The 23,279-nt window shown below is 38.1% G+C and overlaps 1 protein-coding gene across 1 annotated transcript; it reads left to right on the forward strand.

Moving 5' to 3' along the window:
• The first annotated feature begins 1,244 nt into the window (after window positions 1-1,244).
• PRKAA1 (protein kinase AMP-activated catalytic subunit alpha 1) lies at window positions 1,245-23,024 on the forward strand. Its single transcript, XM_021551496.3, has 9 exons — window positions 1,245-1,419; window positions 6,879-7,020; window positions 8,817-8,910; window positions 10,561-10,705; window positions 12,320-12,407; window positions 13,289-13,513; window positions 16,809-17,295; window positions 17,675-17,801; window positions 19,830-23,024. The coding sequence occupies exons 1-9, from the start codon at window positions 1,287-1,289 to the stop codon at window positions 20,072-20,074; spliced, it is 1,686 nt and encodes a 561-aa protein (XP_021407171.3). The 5' UTR covers window positions 1,245-1,286; the 3' UTR covers window positions 20,075-23,024.
• The last annotated feature ends 255 nt before the right edge of the window (window positions 23,025-23,279 follow it).

Here is a 23,279-nt window from a genome sequence, read left to right on the forward strand (position 1 = left end):
GCTCAGTCCCACTTTTTAATGCACCCATGTCTGACACTTCCCTTTCCAGAGTGAGGATATGAAGATTTCTCTCTTGAGTGGGAACACCCCTCAAGGGAGAAATCTTCATTACTTCCCTATGAAATTTTTTATGCCATTAGCATAGAGGAATTTTTAAAAATATACAATTTTTGCATATATGAGAATTTCTGGTCTCCAACTGTTAAATTAATGACTATAACATAAGTAATATTGAAGGCTCTCTGAATTGGATTTAGGATCATTAGAACATTAGGACACTAGGATAAAATTGTCCAAACTTTCTTGCTGTCTGATGTATTTATCTATTTGCAAACACATTCAGGGGCTATGCGTAGGGTAGGGAAAAGAAACCGTTTTAGATTTAATAATTCACTTACTCTGGAGCACTAGGGAAAGGCAGTGAAGGCATGGGAGTTGCCCATAACCTTCCTTGTCAATTGATGATCTCTTCATTTGAAAATACCCACCCAATAGTCACTCCTTCTCCAGGTTTATGTGTTTCTTTCAATGCGGGGTTGGAACGTGAATAAAAATTTAATCCAGTTATAGTCAACAAAAAAACAACTATGATCTTCAGTGTATAGAAAATACTCAATGTATGGAATGGAAGGCAAGTTACTGGCTTAAATGCAACGTGAATGAATAGTGAGAGTGGCTGGCAGGGCAAGCCAGACGGCAGAATACGTGGTCAAGGTAGTTAAGAGACCCCTGCTTTTCTTCGTATTCCTGTAACAGGGTCTGGATGAGTGAAGAGGAACTGAGGAGAACAAACAGATTTTATTTACAAGGCTATTGGAAACACAGAGCTGGGAGGCCCATTTTATGAGGGCGGGCTCGCTGCTGACGAGCAGCACCGCCCGCCCCGCCACCTCCCCGCTGGGCGGCCCAGCAGGGCCCGCTCCCCCCGGGGCACCCGTGGGCCGGCCCGGCCTCCCCCAGAGCCGCAATGGTTGGTCCTGGGCCAGGGCGGGAGGGAGGTCAGCGCGCCGGCCGCTTCCGGGTTGGGCGCGGGCGGGCGCTCTGTGGTTGCTCCTCCCGCCGGCGCTCTGGCGTGGCGCGGGCGGGCGCTCTGTGGTTGCTCCTCCCGCCGGCGCTCTGGCGTGGCGCGGGCGGGCGCTCTGTGGTTGCTCCTCCCGCCGGCGCTCTGGCGTGGCGCGGGCGGGCGCTCTGTGGTTGCTCCTCCCGCCGGCGCTCTGGCGTGGCGCGGGCGGGCGCTCTGTGGTTGCTCCTCCCGCCGGCGCTCTGGCGTGGCGCGGGCGGGCGCTATGCGCAGGCTCGGCCCTTGCCTCAAGATGGCGGCGGTGGCGGATAAACAGAAGCACGAGCACGGGCGGGTGAAGATCGGGCACTACATCCTGGGCGACACGCTGGGCGTCGGCACCTTCGGGAAAGTCAAGGGTGAGCGGGGCCGCGGGGCGATCGGAGCGCGGAGTGGGGCTTGTCCGGGCTGAGTTGCTGGGGTGGGACTGGCGGTCCCGCTGCGGGATGCAGCGGCTGGGCAGAAACAGCTTCCTCATCTGCGCTTGCGGAAATAACCGCTGAATGCTGTCTCTGTGTGGAACAACACCGGTCGTGTAACGAAAGCAGGAAGTCTTAAATCCTCGAGCTTCGTATATAGCATTTTGATGCTCAGGTATGAACTCTCGATGCCCTTGTACGGAAGGCAACATTGCTCTCTCAACAGAAAAATAAGCGTAAAAAGATGGGTCTGGGATTGTTGGATTATTTGGTAACACAGCTGATCTGCAGATACGGAAAACTTCATGTTCAATCCGCTTGACCAGTGGTTAACAACGTTTTTTGGTTTTTTTTCAGCTCAGATTTAAAAAAAAATTCCAGTGTAGGGCTATGGATGCTATACTGCTTATTTGGAGGCTAGTAGAAATAAGGTAGGATTTAAACTTCCCCATAGTGCCATTCACCGCAGGACTAAGCGTTAGTTTTCCTGTCGTGCTGCTTGTGAGAACTTAAAATATTGGGGCAAGCAAATCAAAAACATCCTTTCTCAAATGAGTAGAGCTAAGCCTGAGCTTAGCTCTTCATAAGGGTTGTGGTTCTTAATAGGTGCATAAAAACCGCAGCTTTCCCCCCCCTCCGTGTAGATAATCCATTGTATCTGCTCTGCACAACCTCTTTTAGCTATTGATGAGTTATGAAAAAAATCAATAAGGTATAGTAAATAGGATGATAATTTGCTCTAGGAAAGCAGTAAAAATATCTGGAAAGCACAGCCCTTCAAGTCTCTTTTTCAAGGGAAACTTATAAAAGAACAGCCCCAGCCATTTTGGAATAGTGACCTTTCCCCTCCCCCTCCCCGGTCTAGCAATTCCCATTCTTTTCTGTGGGAACTTAGTACTTCCTTGAGTAGAGAGAAAAGAGATGATGCAGCAGACAAGCATTAAGTTCTCTTTCCTCATGGAAGGACTGCCTGCTTGAGGGGAGGGGTCAAAGCTGTGTTTGTTTTGTGTTTTTTTTACCCAACATCCAACAGAAGACTAAGATTAACATACCATCAATGTTCTAGTATGATCCTAAATTTAGGAGAGTGCTGTTGTGCTACTACTTTTCTTGTCCCCATGTTATGTACTGTGTTACTTTTGTCTTGTTTCAGCTGTGCTTAATAAGGAACATTTTATCTATGATGCACTGGTTTTCCTCTTCAGCACACGTTTTCTTCATTTAATACCAGATCTACAATTGTTTTTCCTGTTTTCATAATTTCCTTCTCTGGTGATATGGTTTCATCAGTTGATATAAGGTGAAGAACATGTATTCACTTCTTAAAATTCAATTAGCATATACCTTGAGCTCAGGTAATGTAGGGGGTCAGACATTTGGCTAAGTGAATGTTTCACTCTAACAGTGATGGCAACCTGGAAAAATCAAACTGGAAAGTCAGTGCTTTATTTGATAATTGTGAAAGGTCTCCTGCCGTTGCTTTCTGATGAATTCATGCTGCTGATAGTTGTCACTGGTGTGATTCTGTCCAGTTTACAATTTTCACCTGTCTCTGCCACTCTGAATTAATTCTGAGTGACTTGGTTTACCAGACTGTGCCTCAGATGGGCAGTCTCAGAAATGGCTGTTCTGAGACATAATCTAGGCAAAGTTAAAATGCCACTGAAATGAAAAGCTGACATGGAATACTACTGAATGTAAACCAATTGTATGAGACACATTCATGTCCAGACTTTACTAGAATTCAGTGTAAAACTTTTTAAGCACTGCTGATGTTTCCTCCTGAAACTAGATGCTTCATTTCCTCCTGAAACTAGATGCACACTTATTTCCAGATACTTTTTTTCCAAGTTATCTTTCATAAAAGGAAGATAGGCTTCCAGTGGTCCCTACTGAGAATATGAGTGATATTACTTACAGCTCTAAATATACAATAATTGTTCCAGCTCTCTGTATCTAGAGTATCAATACTGTTCTGTATAGGTTGCAAACCAAGTAGTCTGGGTCAAGGCAACAATAAGAGACATTTGTGAACAAATGAACACTGTAGATCCCTATGGCATCTAACGTGCAGCAAGGTGGCTTTGCATAGCATGCACTATTCTTGTTTAGGATTTTTTACCTTGTTATTGAAAAAATTTATTTAGCTCATAATCCTAAAGACTGCTTCCCTCTGAGCTATGGATTGGCTTTTTGGCCTGCTGCAAATTTTTTCATTAAATACAACATAGCCTTCAGATTATTATTTTTTTCCTCTAAAAACTTAATGACTGATACCTGTATTTCATAAGTATGTTGTATTTGGTCTTCATGGCCTCAAAATCAGTTTTTTCTAATTGGAGAACTGTTGAACAAGATAGAGACTTGTCCTCCTGCACTTCTACAGTTAATAATAAGTTGCTGCTGCTTTGAGACTCTGTTGTTTTAATGAAAATATTGACACTATGCAAAGCCATATTATCAGAAAAAAAAAGAAATACAGGAATATAGTGTGTCTGTTAAATGAATTAGTTTTTTGGTTTTTTTTTTTCTGCAGAGATTATTTTGAAGGGCTGATAGCTAGTTGAACATTAGGGTGCGATCCCTTTTATAGGTAAAACTTCCATCAAGTGGTAATGAAAAGTAGATTTCAGGAAGGTAACACTGGCTGCTTACGTTTCTACATGATGTTATCATCTGGGGTGACGCTTTCACTTCTGTCCTAATGTTGAATTCAAAAGTGTCAGCAGTCTGTTACCAGCTGGTATCTGCTGTTTTACCGGTAACAGATACCTTGAACTGTATCCAGGAAAGGCTACTTGTATCTTAAAAGGCTAATTTGTTATAATTTCAAATTGAGTAAAAGTAATCCCAATATTTCTGAAGAAAATAGAGATTGAATTTGAAATGTCTTAAGCAAGAGAACAGACTTTTTGTGATATTTTTGCACTGGCATTGAACCACACTGTTTTCATTACAATAATTTATTCAGAGCTGATGGAGTTGAAGAAGCAGAAAATCTTATTTTCTCTCAGTGAATAAAACTAAGGCATGAGGCTCACAGCCTTGAAGGCTATGACAGCTAGAATTTCAGTCAACTGCAAATGTTAGTTTAATTACTTTTGAAAGGAAAAATTGTTTTGAAAAGCTCTTTTCTTATGTGGCTTGCATATTGAACTTAGATTGTAGCTAATGAATTTCTAATGCTTTTCTGAGTGCGAATGGAATTCCAGTCTAAGGTAGACTGACAAATCAGAAATGAAACAAAATGGCTTAAAAATGAGACTATAACCCAGTGCATATTAGAACTGTGTATTTATATTCTAAACTGTAGACTTGGTCAAATATGTATTTTTTTACTGTAATAAACACCTTCTTAAATGTACTTTGTACAGCATAAGAGACAGTCGTGTGTTTGACCAAAAGATTTTTGCTTGGTTTCTAAGAAATTGCTTCTTACTAACCAGAACAAATGTTGTATTTTAACTTGCTGATTAAAGTTGTGGGGGGGGCTTTTTTTTTGTTTGTTTGTTTAGATTTAATTTTTTTTTTCAAATACTCCTGGTTTATTTCAGTTCCCATTATGGATGAATAAAGACTTTGCAATTAGAATAGTTGCTTTTCTAATTTTTGTCATATTTTATGATGATTCTTTACTTCTGAGGGTTTGAACATAGGTGATATAATTTTTTTGGTTCCTTTAAACTTCAATCACATTTGAATAAGATAAAGGGAATGTGATTGCTTTGATTGAAGGTCTGGTTCAAAGCAAGTAGTTCTTATACATTTCTAGGCACTCACCTGCCACTGCTTTGCTGTGTCTCTAGAGCTTGCATTCCTCAGTAGTGCCAATAGGCCTGCCCAATACTTTGTTTATTGTGGCCATTGTTAGATAATGGCCCCACTGAATGAGGGGATGTCTTTTCATCCTAGTCAGAGCTCTTCTGTTTTTTCATGTACTAGGCATTTCTCAGTGCAGCATTGTCATGGTTCTGGGTCTTGGATAATCCATTGTTTAGTTCCCTACAGGAATTCAGACTGCTTAATTTTATAGGTGGCCATCATCTTGTAAGAATAAGCACACAGATGCTTATTATTATTTTCTGCCTCTCTGCTACAAATTTCTTACTTGCATTGGTTTTTAGCTTGATGTAGAGGCAGAAGGCAGCAGGAAGGTCTTTTGTGCTGGAATGAGATTTACAGATTAATGGATGTTTGTTTGTTCTATCCAGATTATATTTTGAACACAGAAAGATTTTTGTGGATCACTGCTGCTTAATCATAGCTTCCCATGTATATATTTAAATAAAACTTAAAGCCCAGGACTTATTTAAATTCTCAAGCAAGGGTAGGCACCCAAATGAGTGAGTATGGTGATCAGCACAGTTCTGTTACAAATGTCATGGACAAGGGTGAGCCATGTGTGTGTCTGGAGAATCTGGCTTATCTTTGTACAGTAGAAGTCAGGGTGGCATGGCAAATGAATGGTATTATTATAATCACTGCATGTGGCAGCCGTGCAGGTAGGGAAGCCTTCTAGTAAAAAAGATACTTAGCTTCTCGTTGTTCCATGTGTGATCGTGTTTTGGGTTTAAAAAAAATATGCTGATGGACTTTGCTGTGATTACTCCCAATAGCACTTGCGAAGTTAGGGACTTTCTTAAGAGAGGTAGCTTAGTGTGAAATTGTTTATACTTTTTAGTTCCTCTGTTTAAAGAACAGTGAAACCATCCTTAGTTTCTTTTCCACTTCTAGGAATGCATCAATTTGCATGTTTGCATGTTTGCATTGTTTTTTCTTGTTTCTGTTCTATTTTTTGTGCATTTCTCATCACATTTGCCACTTATTTAAATAGAATAAAGCTCTGGTGTTAACTGCACAGAATGTGGAACTGTCAGACTGCTCCAAAGACAGATACATTTTTATAAGTAAACTGATCAGGTACTTACGCTGGTAATTCAGAGCAATTGCTAAAGCAGGCTTCAATAGGAGTGATCCTTGCAGATGAAGTAGAAGAGGTACAGGAAAACATGTTAGAGTGGGTTGCCAAATAAGCCAAAAGCTTGGAGTGACTTACACAGGGAGAGAAAATGCTCTCTCGAATTAGCAAGGGTGGCAGGGTCTGGGGATATGCTTTTTTAAAAATTTTTTTTAAAACCAGTATTGCAAAAAATGTTATACTGCAAGACTTCTGCTGGTTAGGTTTAAAGAAGTACTTCCATGTATACATCTTCTAATGATAGAATTGTGGGAGAAATTGGAGTAGGGCTGAAGAAATTCCATACCATCTGTTTTTCAACCTCCCCAAAGATTATGGGGATATGTGGAATGCTAGTGTTATGGCTACATTCTAAAAGAAGAAGTAATGTTGTAACTGAGCAATTGAAAACCGTGACTAAATACTTCCTTGTTTCTTGCAGTTGGAAAACATGAGTTAACTGGGCATAAAGTTGCCGTGAAGATCCTGAATCGACAGAAGATTCGCAGCCTTGATGTTGTAGGCAAAATCCGCAGGGAGATTCAGAACCTCAAACTCTTCAGGCATCCTCATATAATTAAGCTGTAAGTTTTGCTTACTGTAATCAAACTTAGGCAGTAATCTCTTTTTGCTCTCACTGATCTGAAATGCACTTATAGGGCAATGTAGTTTGTTAAACTACAAACAGTATCTTGTTAGAAAAGTAACCAGCTTCGAAGTATGCAGCTGTGCCCTCTGTGATGTGTTTTCACAAAGCTGATCTTTACTGCAGGCTGGAGAGTTTCCATTAGATAATTGCTTAGGCATTCTTTGGATAGGTGTATGAAAGGTAATGTCATTACAGATATTTCTAATAACAGTCATGTCTCAGCTTAGTGGGTATTTCATTTTACTTTTTATGTTTGATCTTTTTTTTTTCCCTTGGAAAATAAGTTACTAAGAACAAGAGTGTAAAGGTCATTTTTATAGTAAGTTTATTGTATCTTCTCAAAGTGTTTTTAGTGATGCACTGGTCAGTGATATATGTTTTTTCAGTGTAGGTGGTGCTCTGCAAGATTTTCTGAATTAAGGATGTAAAGTTTGATAAATGTGATTGCTATTTCAGAAATCTTCAGTGTAGTGGCTACCCTTTGTCTAAATGTGGTATTTAAAATGTGCCTGATTACATCTCTTAGTTGACCAATAGTTCATCAGTGGATTTCAGAGTAAAACTATGTTCTGGAGTAGACCCCTCATGTCTCATCTGTGGTAATAAATGATAAGTAACATCAATTTTCTTTGACTTTAATTTCCTGTTAAAATAATCTGCACTTCCAGAGTGTGGGTGAATGCCACTGTCTTAGTCATGATGTGGGTATTTGTTTTATTGGTAGAATTTTGTCTAAAGACCCCACTGCCACTGGCAGATTGCCGTGTCTCTTTAATTCAGCAACAGCTGTTACACTGAAGCTGAATTACATTGTGTAAGGTCAACTCACCCACTTCTTCAGAGGGCTAGTTTTCAGAAGACTGCTGAGCTGATTTGTCAGCAAAATTGCTAGTGCTTTCAGTTAATCTGTGAATGGGTACAAAGGGCATACCTATAGCAGGAATAGAATAGGAAGTGTCAGTGCACCAAGTGACATACCAGGGTGAAAGAAGAATGTGTGCTTGTGGTGTTGCTAAACAGTTCAGCAGATTTGAGATAATAGTTTCTTTCTCAGGGAATCAAAGGTAAAATTTTTTCTTTTGCATGTGGAATGCTGTAAAGAGAACAAAATAAATAATTTTTAGTAAGGATATTAGAAAAAATCAAAATCTCTTAAATTTTGATTTTGTCCTTAAACTTGTTATTTCAAAGCTTCAAACGTATGTTTTTAAAATTTAATTGAAGTAGAATGATAAAAATATAACAACCAGAGATCCATACTCTTAAATATTACTGTTCATTATTATTATTAAGAGGAATTTTTTCCTAGTCTTGAAGTGTACTTTTTCATTTATGGCAAGTGAATTTTTTTGCATGTTAATGTTGAAGTGTGTTTTTGCAGTGCTAGCAAAGTCCTTTTGTAGTCCATTTCCACTGCATGAAGCTGTTGATGAGGCAGCACTGTCTTATACACTCTTATAGTCTTAAACAGTCTTAAAGAAATCACTTGTTCCTCTGAGAGAGCAAGGACTGATATTCCTGGTAGGGATTACAAATTTTCTGCTAGTCTTTGAAATCACACAGTGAGAGTAAAAAGCTCCTGAAAAATATTAGCATTCCAGTAGCTGTAGACTGATAGATAGCTATTTTAAAGTATATTTTTTATCTGATTATTTGTGTGACTTCAGTTTTAACTAAATGTAACTAGTGTTTTACTGCATGTGTAGACTAATAGATACTTTCTCTTATTAGGTACCAGGTCATCAGTACACCCACTGACATTTTCATGGTGATGGAATATGTTTCTGGAGGAGAACTGTTTGATTATATCTGTAAAAATGGAAGGGTAAGAAGTAGTCCAGCTCTGCAAATCAGTGACTTGCATTCTGTTACTGCATTTGCAACGTTCCTGTGTCACTCTACACTGAGGGGCCAGACTTTTGGTTATCTTTTTGGGCATCTTTGTCAGAATGATACAATAAAAAGTTTTCTTTTCTCAAAAGAATATTATGATTTGTGTAGCATAGCATTTATGATTAGAGTAGCATAGGATTTCTATGAGCAGAATGCATATTAGTATAATTTATAAGTAGCGTAGTAAAGAATTTTTACACAACATAACTTGGGATATCTATTCACCTAGACCCACTGTAGATCTGGTCAAATCTTAATACATATTTTGCTATGTCCATATAACAGTCACAGTCTAGCCTTGAAAGTCACTCAGTATTCAGAGGAAGCAGGGAATGTGTGTGGTCATTGAGAAGTCCTGAGTTTCATTCCCATTTAGGACTCATAACTAATGTAAAAGACATTGCTCTGGCTTCTGTTGCAGCTCCATATGCCATGGCAGAGTCATCCATTGCTCTGTGCCTGAGAAAGGCTGCTAAGGCAGCAGATAATCAGCCTGACACCCAGGAATCTTGAGGGTGGTAGGGAGAGGAAGAGGAAAACTGGTTTGTTTGTTTCACAGGACCTCCAGGGCCTGATAAAGAGGAAGAGGGCATGAACACATGACTTGCATGGTCACAGAATGGCTGCTTGCCTCACTAAGTGGTATTAATTAAGCTAACCACATTATCATGGGCTGGGAACAAGGGGTACTGGTTACACCTTGTTAAATGTGGGTGTGTTTTCTTGTATTCAGTTTTGATTTTGCTGCTATCAAGTAAAATATATTTTATGACTGTGGTTTTTTTTTTAAGTACAAATGGTTGTATGTTAACACATTCCAAATCTTTGTGTGACTTTGTCATAGCATTCTTCCTTTCTACTAATCTACAATTTACAGTGGCTGAAAATAAACCAGATAATTGTGTGCCCAGTTGGAATAGCTGAAAACTGTTTATTTATTTTAGTATATCCCAGTATTAGAAAGCTACCATTGTCTCCTTATTATTGTCTTCTACTATTAAAACAGCTTGTGTGCAAGATCTGAAGTCCCTTTTTACAGACTAGATATACAGGATACTTCAGTTGTTGGGACAAACTGACGTGAATTATGGGTCTTTGTAGGAAATGCCCACCTACATCTGCTGTTTGGGACTAGCTGCTGATAGCATAAATAGCATCTGAAAATTATAATTTCTGTGCTGCATTTCAGCTGCTTTTGCCAGCTTAAATCTTGTGCTGTGCTTAAACATCAAACTGATAATTCCAGTTATACAAAGCTAAGTGTTTGAGTGCTTATGGTTCTAATTAGTGAGTAGGTATCATGTGCCAAACCCAGTTTCAAAAGTGTCATTAAGAACTTCCAGTTACTTTCTGAGTAAGTGGATATGTTTTGTTTGAGTCACTTTAGAGCTGTGGTACAAACAAAATGATGTAAGATATGAAGCTGCTTGCTACAAGTTCTGATAATCTGCTATTTAAAGTATCAAATGGTAAGTATAATTGATAAGTTTAGGTCATGGGAAAGTTTTCTCTGACTGGTAAAAATGAAAAACAGGTTAACTTCCACTGTCTCTTAATTATTTAAAATCTTGGTCTGTTTTAGCTTGATGAGAAGGAAAGTAGACGTTTGTTTCAGCAAATCCTTTCTGGTGTGGATTACTGTCACAGGCACATGGTAGTACATAGAGATCTGAAGCCTGAAAATGTGCTTCTTGATGCACATATGAATGCCAAGATAGCTGACTTTGGTAAGTACTGCTTTATTTTTCTATCTGATTGATTTCTGGTGTTAGATCCTGTTAATAACAATAGGAAACATCAAGCAAAGTATGTATACTTTAATATCCTGGTGGGGATACAATAGAAGAACATGAAGAAAATAGATGTAAAGCAAAATAATATTCTTGATCACTTGTTGAACTTGTTTTCCTCTCAAGCTGTCTTGCTTTCTCCTGAGGTATTTTCTGTGATTGGCTGAAACTGGGAACTGATTAGTTTGGTTTCACTTAACCAATTTCTCTATTTTCTCTAAACTTAGTTTCTGATCTTTCTTCTTCAGAACTCATTCCTTTTCTGTTTCACCATATGTAAAATGTAGATGCTTAGCTCTCCTGGAAGAACAGTGCAGGGGCAATTAATCTTCTTTAAGAAGCTACAGTGCTATAGAAAAATACACTAGTCTTCCTGATTTGTTTATGCCAGCTGTTCATGTCACAGCTGCAGAGAAGCCTTGAAACTAGGTGTTGGAACCATCTGACACAGGAAACCTCACCACATAAGCATAGTAAGGTATCCATGCTGCTGTGTCATGACAGATCTCTTGTAGACATATTGGATAATGCTTATGTAAGTCTCCAGTGAAAGGTGTTAGGTAATGCTAAGAATCTGAAGTATGTTTTAAAAGTATGGTGTTCAATTGTGTGGGCCCTGGGAATCATATTGGTTTCTCATGTGAAGAAAATTATTTGGGTGAAACAGTTCATGTAGTAAAGAAATTAAGTACAGTGACTTACAAAAATAGCTTCCTGTAACAGCGTCAGCAAAACTATAGCACTCATTTATTCATGAGCTTAATAAAAGCTTTTGTATATTAGAATATGAAAGCTAGCCAAGCTGTACTCTTTCCTCTCCACATACCCTGCTGACCCATAAAAGGGCATAATTCCTTCTTGGAGACTGAGTTCTTTGGCTTATGGAGTCTTGATCATGCAGCCTCACTGAGGAAACTAGAAGAAAATTTCTACATTTGTTAGACTATACTGAGTGCTGGTGAATGCAGGTGGCCTGGTTTTAAAGCACACTTTGGGTGTCTGAAAAGCAAACTACTAAACTACAGTGATGCAGGAAACAGATGCATAGTGTAGGGCTGTAAATTGTAGTAAAGTCATGTTTACTCCTCAGTTCCCTTCTTCTGTGTAACCTCTAACAGATTTTTACGGAATTTATGTGGTAGCATTTCCCACTTTGGCATTTTAGAAGCAAATGAGAATTTTAGTACTTTCTTGTTAATGATCAAAATCGTATCTTCCTATCTTCATCTCCGTTAGAGCAACTTTTTTCTCTTGTCATGCCTGTGTCATCCAAATTTAACTGTTCTAGTCTAGAAATGAATATGTTCTCAAATATCTCTAGGCTGTGGGCAGTAATATATTGATGTTACTCAGATTTCTGGTAAAATATATGGAGAATTATGTGGCATGCTCATATAAAAATTCCCTAATTCCAAATAATACTATTTCTTAACTGGAATAAATTTGTTAATTTTCTAATTTGAATCACTAGTGGTTTGTTCTAGGTGGTATATGCAGTGTGAAATAATTTTGCTCCCTTAATTTTTAGTAGTTACTCTTATACACTTTCAGGTCTATCAAATATGATGTCAGATGGAGAATTTTTAAGAACAAGCTGTGGTTCCCCTAACTATGCTGCACCAGAAGTAATTTCTGGAAGGTAGTTTCTTTTATATTGGATACATGTATGCATGTACTTCAGTCATGTTGCTGCGTGATTTTAAAGGCTACAAAAGTAATTCAGTTGACAAGCTTGATGCTGAGAAACTGAGGACTGTTAGTGGTATTGATAATTTTTAAAATGTTTAAAGCTCCTGTGAGCTAGCTCTGAATAGTTCCTGTAAGGTAGAGGTGATGTCTAATGCCCTGAATGCATTGTGTACACTCTGCCTGAATTGCTTTAAAAATCTCATGTACAGCTCAGATCTTTGAAGCTGAAGTTCAGAGTTACAGGCAGAGTCTGCTGTGAAGTTGAGTAGTAGTGAAATACCTGCTGCAGAGTATATACTCATTTTGGAGGTAACTTCCCTTTTCGTAAGCCCTGATTGTCAAATCTGCTTTTAGCTACTTACCCTAATATTGCCTCCCGTTGATTGGAGGCCAAATGTCTGGTTTCCTCTGGCAGGGGCATAGAATATGCAACATGTTCTGCTATATTTACTTACCTTAAACTTTTCAGCCCCAATTTGGGGGATAACTGACTTTGTACAGATTCCTCTAAAACACTGATAACAATATATAATGTGGGCTTTTGTAGTAGTAGATGCATGTTTCTTTCAGTTTGACATTGTGTGAGATTGCACTGAGGATTATTGTTACTCATTAGAGAGGAAAACTGTACTTGTGCCCTGTTATATATTAGAAAGGGAAGAATACAGAAGTCCAAGGGAGGCATAGAATAGAACTGAAATGGTATAGTGCTTGCAAAATCAGTTGTCCCGAGTTCACATGCTTTTGATTACTGTGAGACAATGGAAAAATGACAGAAAACATATGCAAATGTATTAAACACAAATCACTAATAATTATTATTTTTCACAGGTTATATGCAGGTCCAGAAGTAGATATCTGGAGCAGTGGGGTTATTCTCTATGCTTTGTTATGTGGAACGCTTCCATTTGATGATGATCATGTGCCAACCCTTTTTAAGAAGATATGTGATGGTATCTTTTATACCCCTCAGTACCTGAATCCATCTGTAATTAGTCTTTTGAAGCACATGCTGCAAGTGGATCCAATGAAAAGAGCAACAATCAGAGACATTAGGTAAAACACTTGCTGATGTCCGATCACAAGATCCTGGAATTACAATAGTGCAAATATGAAGAACAAAGAAGTTAGTCATACAGCTTGTCTATATTTTCTAGACTGAGATGAAAAATTCAGCTTCTGATGTCTTGGTTTGACCTCCTGTAGTGCTGATCTGCAGTAGACAATAAAGTGTCTTTTGGAGATCATAGTAAAGCAAATTATTTATATTATATATGGAAATTCTGAAACTCTTGAGGTTTAAGATTGCCATAGCAAATCTGTTTACTTGCATAATAGTTTGCAAAGATTACACTATATAGACTTTTCTGGGGAAAGAAAATTCTCTTTGCTGCTAGGAACCAGTGTACTCTACTGTAAATGTCTCTTTAATCTGATAACTACTGCTTTTATTAATCTTTCTTCAGGCTCTGAGAAGTTATTTGTTAAGACTGTGAATATTCCACATGTAAGGCAACAATTTCTAGCTTCAAAGCACTGGCAAGGATTTGTGTATGAGTGGTAATTACTTCACCAAGTACTGATAAATTAAAGTTTGTAGGTAGAGAGAGTCATCATGGGCTCCAGATTCCAAGAGATGTTTCTGGAGAAGTTGATTGTGTTGACACATGTGCTCTGGATCAAATAAAAAAAAAAATATTGGTGAGACAAATGTACTTCATGCAGCAGCTTAATTTTCTTTGCAAGAAGCTCTAAGGAAAGAATGTTGCTATACTACCATAGTGAAAATGCTGTTCCTTTTAGGGTTGGAAGTTAGGAAATTAGCATTGTTTGTTTACTTAGTGGAACAAAAAATGTGGCATACTTATCCCTTACTACTTTATTACAATGGGAAGTAAAGTACTCCCATTCCCTCCACTGAGAGAACTAAGCATTGTACAACTTGAATGGTTGGGAACTTAGCTTACCTCAGTTGTGTTAAATAAATAGTGTGTGGAAAAGAAGTGGTGTGAAACAGATGTTGAAAAATGCTGGTTACAGAACATGGATGGATTTTGAATCCAAAACAGCTCTGTCCTATTATCAATATGACATGTCACCTCACAGTTTAAAGGACAAACTGACTTGAATACCTTAATTCTTCTAGGGGTTGTATGTATGTGCATGCAAGGGGAGAGGCTTGGTGCCATGAATAGTAACAGTAATATTCCTCTGGGTTTAGTCATCCCAGCTATGGCTGAGCCTTTGTTGTGGTATGGAAACACATTTTTCTGCTTCCAAATTAACTTTTTCTGATTAAGCTATATTTTGCTCAGCACATATGTCCTGAGGCGAAGTGTTCTCAGGATCACACTGAGTAGAGCTTAGTGCACTGTGCCTATTTGGGCTGGAATAGTGTTGAACTTTTTCACAGTAACTGTATTTTGAATTTGGTCTGAAAATAGTTTTGCTGACAGGTGGATGTTGTAGTTACTGCTGAGCAGGGCTTGCACAGAGCCAAAGTCTTTTCTGCTTATTACATTGTCCCAGCAGAGCAGGCTGGAGGTGCACAAGGAATTGAGAGGGGACACTGCTGGAGCAGCGGACCCCAACTGATCACAGGCATATTCCATACCATATGGAGTCATATTCTGCAGTAAAAATTAAGAGGAAGGCTGGTGGGGCTGGTCTGTTGGTCATCAAACATTTTGCGATGATCAATTGTTTTTATCTGCATTATTTGTCTTTCTTGGGTTTACTTGTCACCTCTCTTGTGTTTTTGGACTTCTTCTCTTTGCTTAGAATTAAAAAAAAAAAAATGCTAATTATTAAATTAGCAACCCTAATTTGTCTCAACCCTCAAGTTTTTTTGCACTTCTACTCTTCTGATTCTGCCCCTTATCTCCCTGGAGAGGACCAAACAGGTGACCATGTGGTGCTTGGTTGCTGGTTGGGGTTAAACCATAGCAGTCCTGTTTGATACCCAGTGTGGGGCTTGAAGGTGTTGAGATAAAAACAGATTTGAATAGAGCATATTAGGTAAAATGATTATAAATTCTGTCTGTTATAATGGTTGTTTGTCAGAATATTGATTTTTCTGTTCTCAATATTGATTTGTGTGATCTCTTCCATGTTCCATTTTTTGCTGTACATGTTGAAGATTTGGGTTTTTTTTTGCTATTTACTGTGCTAGGTACTGCTTAATGACTTTTTTTGGTTGGGTGGTGTTTTGTTTTTTGGGGGATTTTTGTTGTTTTTTATTTTGTTGCTGTTTTTAGTGGATTTTTTTGTGGGTTTTTAAGTTTTGTTTTATTTTTTTTTTAATTTTGAGGGTTTTTTTAATTAGAACGTTGGCCTTGAGCTTAATCTGGTATTTGGGCTCTGTACTGAAACTGTGACTGTGTTTTGAGTACCATCTCAGGAAGACAATTAACAATGATATATCTTTGTTTTATAGATGGGTTTTTTTTGTCTGTGGCACAAATACAGAATTGCACCTTCACTACATTCTTCTGTGATGTTTTCTCCATCACTGCCATAACTTCAGTATCTTGAATATCCTTGGGCAGTCAAAATATTTCTACTGGTATTTCTTAGGAGCATAGTTTAGGCTTTTTGGAAAATAACAAGCTATTTTGGAATATCTCCCAGGCCTCACAGCAGTGTGGTTATGGGTGGTAAAGCATGTGGGAGAAAATGTGCAGGTAGGACATGACAGAAATTGCATTTCATCATGAAGTGATAGAATGTTTGAAAGAAAGATGCTGTTGCAAGGAGGCCTGGCTTATAACACTGTGCTGGGACCTGGCCCATTCCCAATGAGCACTCCTCAATACTAATCATCACCCTCAAAGAGAAGAGGGGATTTCTGGGTCTAAAAACGTATCAGCAGACACTTTGGCTAAGACAGAAATCCAGCTTTCAACTATAACACTTGCTCCTATAACTAAAAATAGACAACCAAAGAAAAAGTAATCTTGTTTGGTCAGGAATGAAGAAGCTTCTAGGAAGGAACAGGAGAGGGAATCAAAAGGATCATCCCTTTCTGCAGCAAAACAGTCACAAGAATAGGAGAAGGAAGGTACTGAAATAATAAATGAGAAAGTAACCAGCTAATTCCTATTCCTAAGCAATTTATGAGATAGAAAAAATATTTTTTCAGTTTCCTGCAAAATATCTAGTAAAATCTTGTCCAGGCAGTGATTACTTTATGTAGTGTTTTATTGTCTGTGCTACAAGGGGTCTAGGACTGGCAACCATTATTCTTTCTTCCAGCGCAGACTAAAACTCATTTTATATTTTAAAGGAATTTCCTGTTAAAAATGTTTTCTTTACTTACATATACTCAGTATTTTTTTATTTTTAAATCTAGGGAACATGAATGGTTTAAACAGGATCTTCCAAAATACTTGTTTCCTGAAGATCCGTCTTACAGCTCTACCATGATTGATGATGAAGCCTTAAAAGAAGTGTGTGAGAAGTTCGAATGCACTGAAGAGGAAGTGCTAAGTTGTCTGTACAGCCGAAATCATCAGGACCCTCTAGCTGTTGCTTATCACCTTATTATAGATAACAGAAGAATAATGAACGAGGCCAAAGACTTCTACTTGGCCACAAGTCCACCAGATTCTTTTCTGGATGATCACCACCTGTCTCGCCCTCACCCTGAACGAGTGCCATTTTTAGTAGCAGAAGCGCCACGTCCTCGCCACACCCTTGATGAGCTGAATCCACAGAAATCAAAACACCAAGGTGTAAGACGGGCTAAATGGCACTTGGGAATACGGAGTCAGAGTCGACCAAATGATATCATGGCTGAAGTTTGCAGAGCAATTAAACAGCTGGATTATGAATGGAAGGTAACAAAATAGAGGAACTTTACAGTAAACAACAATGCATTTTGGTTTGAGTGGTGTAGTTACATAGCCCAGGCATCTGAAATTGTTTAAATATTCTGGCATTAATCTCATGTGCCTGTCCTGTCTGTGTTTGCTGTGCCAGAAGGGTTTTGAGGGGAGAATATACATGCTGAGAGGAAAAAAAAGTCATACTAAAGTTTTCTCTTGGGGCTGTAGGAATGTATTGCTCTTGGCTAAAAAAAACCCAACACCCCTCAAATCCAACAGGTAATGAAATCTGAAATCACTTTATATATACTAGTGAGTTGAAAGGACAAAAACAATATGTAGTGATTTTCAAGCAGTTCTGGTTAACTGACTCAAATCTCTTTCATACTAGGTTGTAAATCCATATTATCTGCGTGTTCGGAGGAAGAATCCAGTAACAAGTGCATATTCCAAAATGAGTCTCCAGTTGTATCAGGTGGACAGCAGAACATACTTACTGGACTTCCGTAGTATTGATGGTATGTGAAGAGTTATTTAAGTTAAATGAGTTGTAGGGGAAATCATTCTACTTGGAAACATGTCTTTATTTACTTATTTAGAAGTGAAGTTAGTGCTGCCCTTTTTTTATTTTAAACCAATCTATTTCCTTATTCCTTCCTGGACTAGTATTCCTGTGATACCTGCTTAGCTGCTTCATCCCATTTACTTTTTTGCTATATCAGCTCCTGAGGAGTAGTGCAAAAGGGGACAGGATTGTTGGAGGTGAGATTGGGACCAACTTAAGCTGCCTTTGGAACCTCACACCAAATTGAAACATTAATTTAGATCTGAAGTAAGCATGGGAACAGTGTTTTCTAGTGAAGATCAGCACGACATCTAGGCATTTAAATTTGACTTGGACTGTACCTCACTGTACTGGGTCTGACTGAGATGGAGTTAGTTTTCTTCCTTGCAGCCTACATGGCACTGTTTTGGATCTGTGACTAAAACAGTATTGATAACACACTGCTGCTGAGTGTTGCTCAGCAGCACTGGCATAGTATCCAGCCTTTCTTTTTCCACACTGTTGTGTTGGCAGGGGAGCAACAGCTCTGCAGAGCTGAGCCATATTGAACAAAGGGACGTTCAGTGCTGTATTATGTTATGCCTAGCAAAGAAAGGGCTTTTGGGGAAGGTAACCTGGAGACTGGCTGGGCATCAGACTGCTTTGGAGATAGTGAGTGGTTGTCTTTGCCACCCTTTGCCACTTTCCCACCCACTTCACTTAAAACTGTTTATTTCTGCCCATGAGTTTTCTCATTTTTGCCCTTCCAATTTTCTTCCCCTTTGCTCTGAGATATCAGCTGCAAGGCAAAGTTAACCTACCAGTTCTAATTTTAGTGGCTAAAATTTGAGGTAGGAATTTTATGCTTGCAGGAACTAAAATCTTGAAAGCATGTAGTTTAACCTGTAGAAAAATATATTTTATGGAGTTACATTAACACAGTGTACAAACCCTGGTTAGATGAAGCGAGCATAGGAGCTAATAGAGGCTGAACACTTGTTTGTGGGCATAGTAGACTAAAGGAAAGCTACCAACAGCCATTGGTGTAGATGGCATACCTAGGAAAACATTGTGTGGAAAAAAGGAAATTTTTTTGGACTGCTTAGAGCCATGCAGCTGTGGGAGGGCAGCCTTTTAAGGTTTCCCCTTTTAAGGAAATACAATCCAAGGGCACAGATTTGGAGTATCTCTTCCAGTAGTTAAACTGATTTGACATTCCTTCTCTCTGCCATGGTGAATGGTACTTTGTTCCTCTTAACAATTTGTAAATTTAAGTAGCTTAGTGTAAACAAGAGATACTGCCTTTTCGCCAATTTCTCCTGAAATAATTTTTCAAGAGCCAGCTTAGAGCCAAGTTAACGTTCAGTATTTAATATAAGGATAGAGATGCTTCAACAGAACACTACTGTTAAGATGAAACTATTTTTTCTTCATCCTGATGGTAAAGATAAGTTGGTGCAGCCTAAATATACAGTCTATGGTAAAAAACTTTCAAAAGAGAAGAATAAATGAATGCACATGCTAACAAGTATAATGTTGTAATGAATTATCATAAAATACAAATAATAACAATATATAAATACCCAAAAGAGAACAAAAATAGAATAAAAATAAAGTAGATTATAGAAAAAACATCTACAAACTGCTATTGAACTTAATCTTATGATGCTGACCTGTTTTTGTTTAAAGTAACTTAAATTGAACAAGTGGCTGCTGAAATCAGTTAATAAAAAATACAAGTAGTATTAGTCTGAACTAGATGTAAATAGTTCTGGAGTACAGCTCAGAGCACAGAAAGAATTAGCATAAGAACATTTGCTGTTGTGCTACTATGTATACAAGCTTTTATTTTGTATCAAATACTGTTTGCAAAAGCTGTTTATTTATTAATCAAGATTTTAAAAGACAAGATTTTGAAGTGTGAGAAGGGGAAGATATTTGCTCTTCCTAAAGTGGATTTCATACCAGTACCAAATTTTCCTCTTCTCTCCCTTATTCCCAGATGAAATTGCTGAAGTGAAGTCTGGGACTGCAACTCCACAGAGATCAGGTTCTGTGAGCAACTATAAATCTTGTCCAAAAGATTCAGATGCTGATGCTCAAGGAAAATCTACGGATACATCCCTTACCTCATCAGTGAACTCTTCACTTGATTCTTCCACAGCTGATGTAACTCCAAGACCAGGGAGTCATACAATTGAGTTTTTTGAGATGTGTGCAAATCTTATTAAAATACTTGCACAGTAATTTTGAAGATGGGCTTTTTTCTTTTAGAGCAATAAGCATGCCTAAATCATAGTCAGATGCTTCCAATTATAATCAAGTGAAATTAACTAAGGCGCTGAAAAAAGCCACAGAATGCAATTTGCATGGGGATAAAATAATTATGGGCAGTTAACCTGTATTATTTTGAAGCTGAAGTGAATTCTGATTGCCTGCTGTCCAATAGGATGATGCAGGTACAGGAAATAACATGCCCTTTGGGGATAGTGTTTGTAATATTTTACCTTGAATGCAAAATAGGCTGCCTATAACATTTAAGCTAGATGGACCTTCTTGTTTTTTTATCTAGTTATACATATATCTGATGCACTGTAAGTTAACATACATGTACTAGTTCAGTGATATCAGTATGACTGATCACCCTCTGCAGTTGTGACTCAGAACTATCAGCATCTCCTAACAGATGTTAATGTGTTAAAACTGCTATGTTTCTTTTCCCTTATTTGACAAAAAATAATAAAGAATGCTATGATGTGTTACAATGTACTACTTTCAACAAAAAGTTTTATTAAAGGTATGCAAATCTGGCCTGTTGGAAATGTTGTAGGTCCTCTATAATGAACTGAGGATGAAAAGGGTGAAAATTCTGTGGCCAGTGAGTAGAATTATTGAGTCCATAACAGTGGCAGGAGACTTAACGCTGAGACGACGTGGTATCCCATATTTTGGGCTAAACCAAAATATTGCTTTGTGGAAAAACTGTGAGGAAGCTCCTCTTTGTCTGTACATGTTATCTTAGTGTGCTAGCAGCACAGCAGCTCCCCACTGCTATTGCAGGCTGAGAATCCTTTTTCTTAGAAACATGTCCCTGTAGTTAAGAGTAGAGCTTAGGGCTGTTTCATGCTATTCTAGAATCTGAAATTTACCGGTTTTTAACATATATGTTCATACTTTGATACAGCTGGTTATCACATTAACTTATGCTATACTATATAGTATTCAGTATGAAGTGAAAACCACAAACACAGGTTTCTAATTTTTCCCAGGTGATCTTCATGGGAAACGTAGCTATTTAATGTAACTGGATTAAACAGTCTAACTTTTCAGTTGAGCATTGAAAACTGATCATGACAACTTGAGTGCTAGTTTTTAGTAGTAGATTGCAATTCCCCATAATCAAAGTCCTTCTGCATTTACGATTTTTGCAGCATTTCAGGAAAAAACCTGAACTTCATATGTTAAAATCACAGGTAGTACTTGGATGAAAATCTTTAGTCTCTTTAAATTGGATATAATTAGCCATGGTTCCATTTTCATCTGGCACGTATTAGACATAAACAGTCATAAAATACTTAGTTTTGCATTCAAGACTTAATGCTTGCTTCAAAAAAATAATATTCTTAACTTACATAGTTTCAAAAGTTGCGCCCCCAGGAAGAGGCTGGAACTCCTGGCCTTTACTATGAACAGTGAAACCTGGGCTCTTCACATGGATAGAAATTCTTATCAATGGCTGAGATTTTATCCATGGGTAACTTCTAGCTACAGATATAGGAACATTTTTAACTTCTAGCTACAGATATAGGAACATTTTAAATCCTGGCCAGCTGGCTGCAGTTCAGAAATTCACATGCACAAAATCAGAAGAAATGTAAGGCTGCTTTTAAGCCCCTGAACTGCTGTAACTGTGTTTTGAACTGGGTGATTGTGAGGTCTGTCTAATAGGTGGGTACAAGTTTACAGCTTCATTTTTTTATCCTCATGTGTCACAGATTGTGCCTGTAGGGACATTGGCTGTATCACTGTACCTTAAAGTGGAAGATTTTCCAAAGTGGAAGTTAGTATCGGAAGTTGAACCCCAAAATTTTAAGATGCCAATGTTAGGGACCAATTGCAAATCCTGCAAAGAACTCCTGTCTTTAGTCTTGTAAGAATTGGTACTGATATACTGAATAAATCAATGTGTTCATTTTTGTTACCCTTTATTTTGGAATTATTAAGTATTGCACTTGTATAAACACTACAAACGCACAGATTTTTAAATTGTAGCAATTCCTCATCTGGAATTGGTTTGGGATCACTTGCTATATTAAACTATTTGTAAATGCTGTCTGGTCCTTGTAATGCTGACAGCACATGCAAGGTGTAAAGATGCAAAATAGTTCTTAATTTGATATACCTTTTCATCCCTCTTGTGCTTTAAGACAACCCTGATTTGTCCTTAGTTTTGGTATCAGAAAGTTAAAGCAAGTTTCTGGCAGAAGTGTACAATATATGTAGTTGTAAATAAAAGTACATTTTTATAGTAGATCAATTTTGATGGCCAAAGGTTTTCTGATTTAATTGAGGTTTTTATAGGGAAGGGGAGGGGTAGAAAGGGACACTGACAACAAAGTTGAACCCAGTTGCCTGTTGTGTGGCTTTCCTAGGCTTTGTAGATCTTGCTGTTGAAATTGCTTTCTTCATCAGTTTCTTCCTACTGATCTTGCAGACCTTTAGGATTGCACTAGAAGCTCCCAATAGCCTGTGAAATTAAACTTCACTATTAGAGCTCCCAGAGTTGGAAGGTAGTTTACACAGATACACAAACTGGTAAAGTGTGTTACTCTGCATTCCCAAGCTTAATCTTGTTGGAGTGTCTTTGTAATTTTTTCAGTAACATGGATGAAGCTGGGCTGTCCATGTGCAATATAAATCACTAGGTAATGGATAAAAATTCATCTTGATGGTGCAATATGAAGAAAAAAAACCTTTCATGTTTGTCTTGCTATGAGTGTTTAATACAAACTTTGAGCTAAATTTTATTTTACCAGTTGCTTACCACTGTAAGATACAAAGTCTTGTTCTTTAACAAAGATGTGCCTACTTCCTGTTAATTTCTTTTGACAAAGCTGAATGGCAAAAGTGCTTGTTTCTAACTGTATAACTTTTTAAGCTTTCAAAACTAAAAACTAAGTAAACATTAAATACCGAACCATCTTGTTTGAAACTGTGTACTTGTTGTTTTCTAGTGTTATATGTAAGTAGACAGGAACTGTTACACTCGTTTTAAAAACAGCAGCTGTTACAATTATAGAAAAAGCAGCAAAATGACAAAAATTACAGCAGATTACCCAGCTGGACAGGCTGGTGCACCAGCTATACTTGCCTCATCCGACTGACCCTTTCCACCTCGGTCTTGTAAACTTTTGCTGCAGAAAAGGAATTGGAGACGGAGCTAACACTGACC

Source organism: Lonchura striata, chromosome Z, assembly GCF_046129695.1.
Source record: "Lonchura striata isolate bLonStr1 chromosome Z, bLonStr1.mat, whole genome shotgun sequence".
Taxonomy (NCBI): domain Eukaryota; kingdom Metazoa; phylum Chordata; class Aves; order Passeriformes; family Estrildidae; genus Lonchura; species Lonchura striata.

Coding starts and splice junctions, on each gene's coding strand:
- PRKAA1 (XM_021551496.3), top strand. CDS start 1,287: ATGCGCAGGCTCGGCCCTTGCCTCAAGATGGCGGCGGTGGCGGATAAA. Junction 1,420..6,878: donor CACCTTCGGGAAAGTCAAGG/GTGAGCGGGGCC, acceptor TGTTTCTTGCAG/TTGGAAAACATGAGTTAACT. Junction 17,802..19,829: donor GGACTTCCGTAGTATTGATG/GTATGTGAAGAG, acceptor CCTTATTCCCAG/ATGAAATTGCTGAAGTGAAG.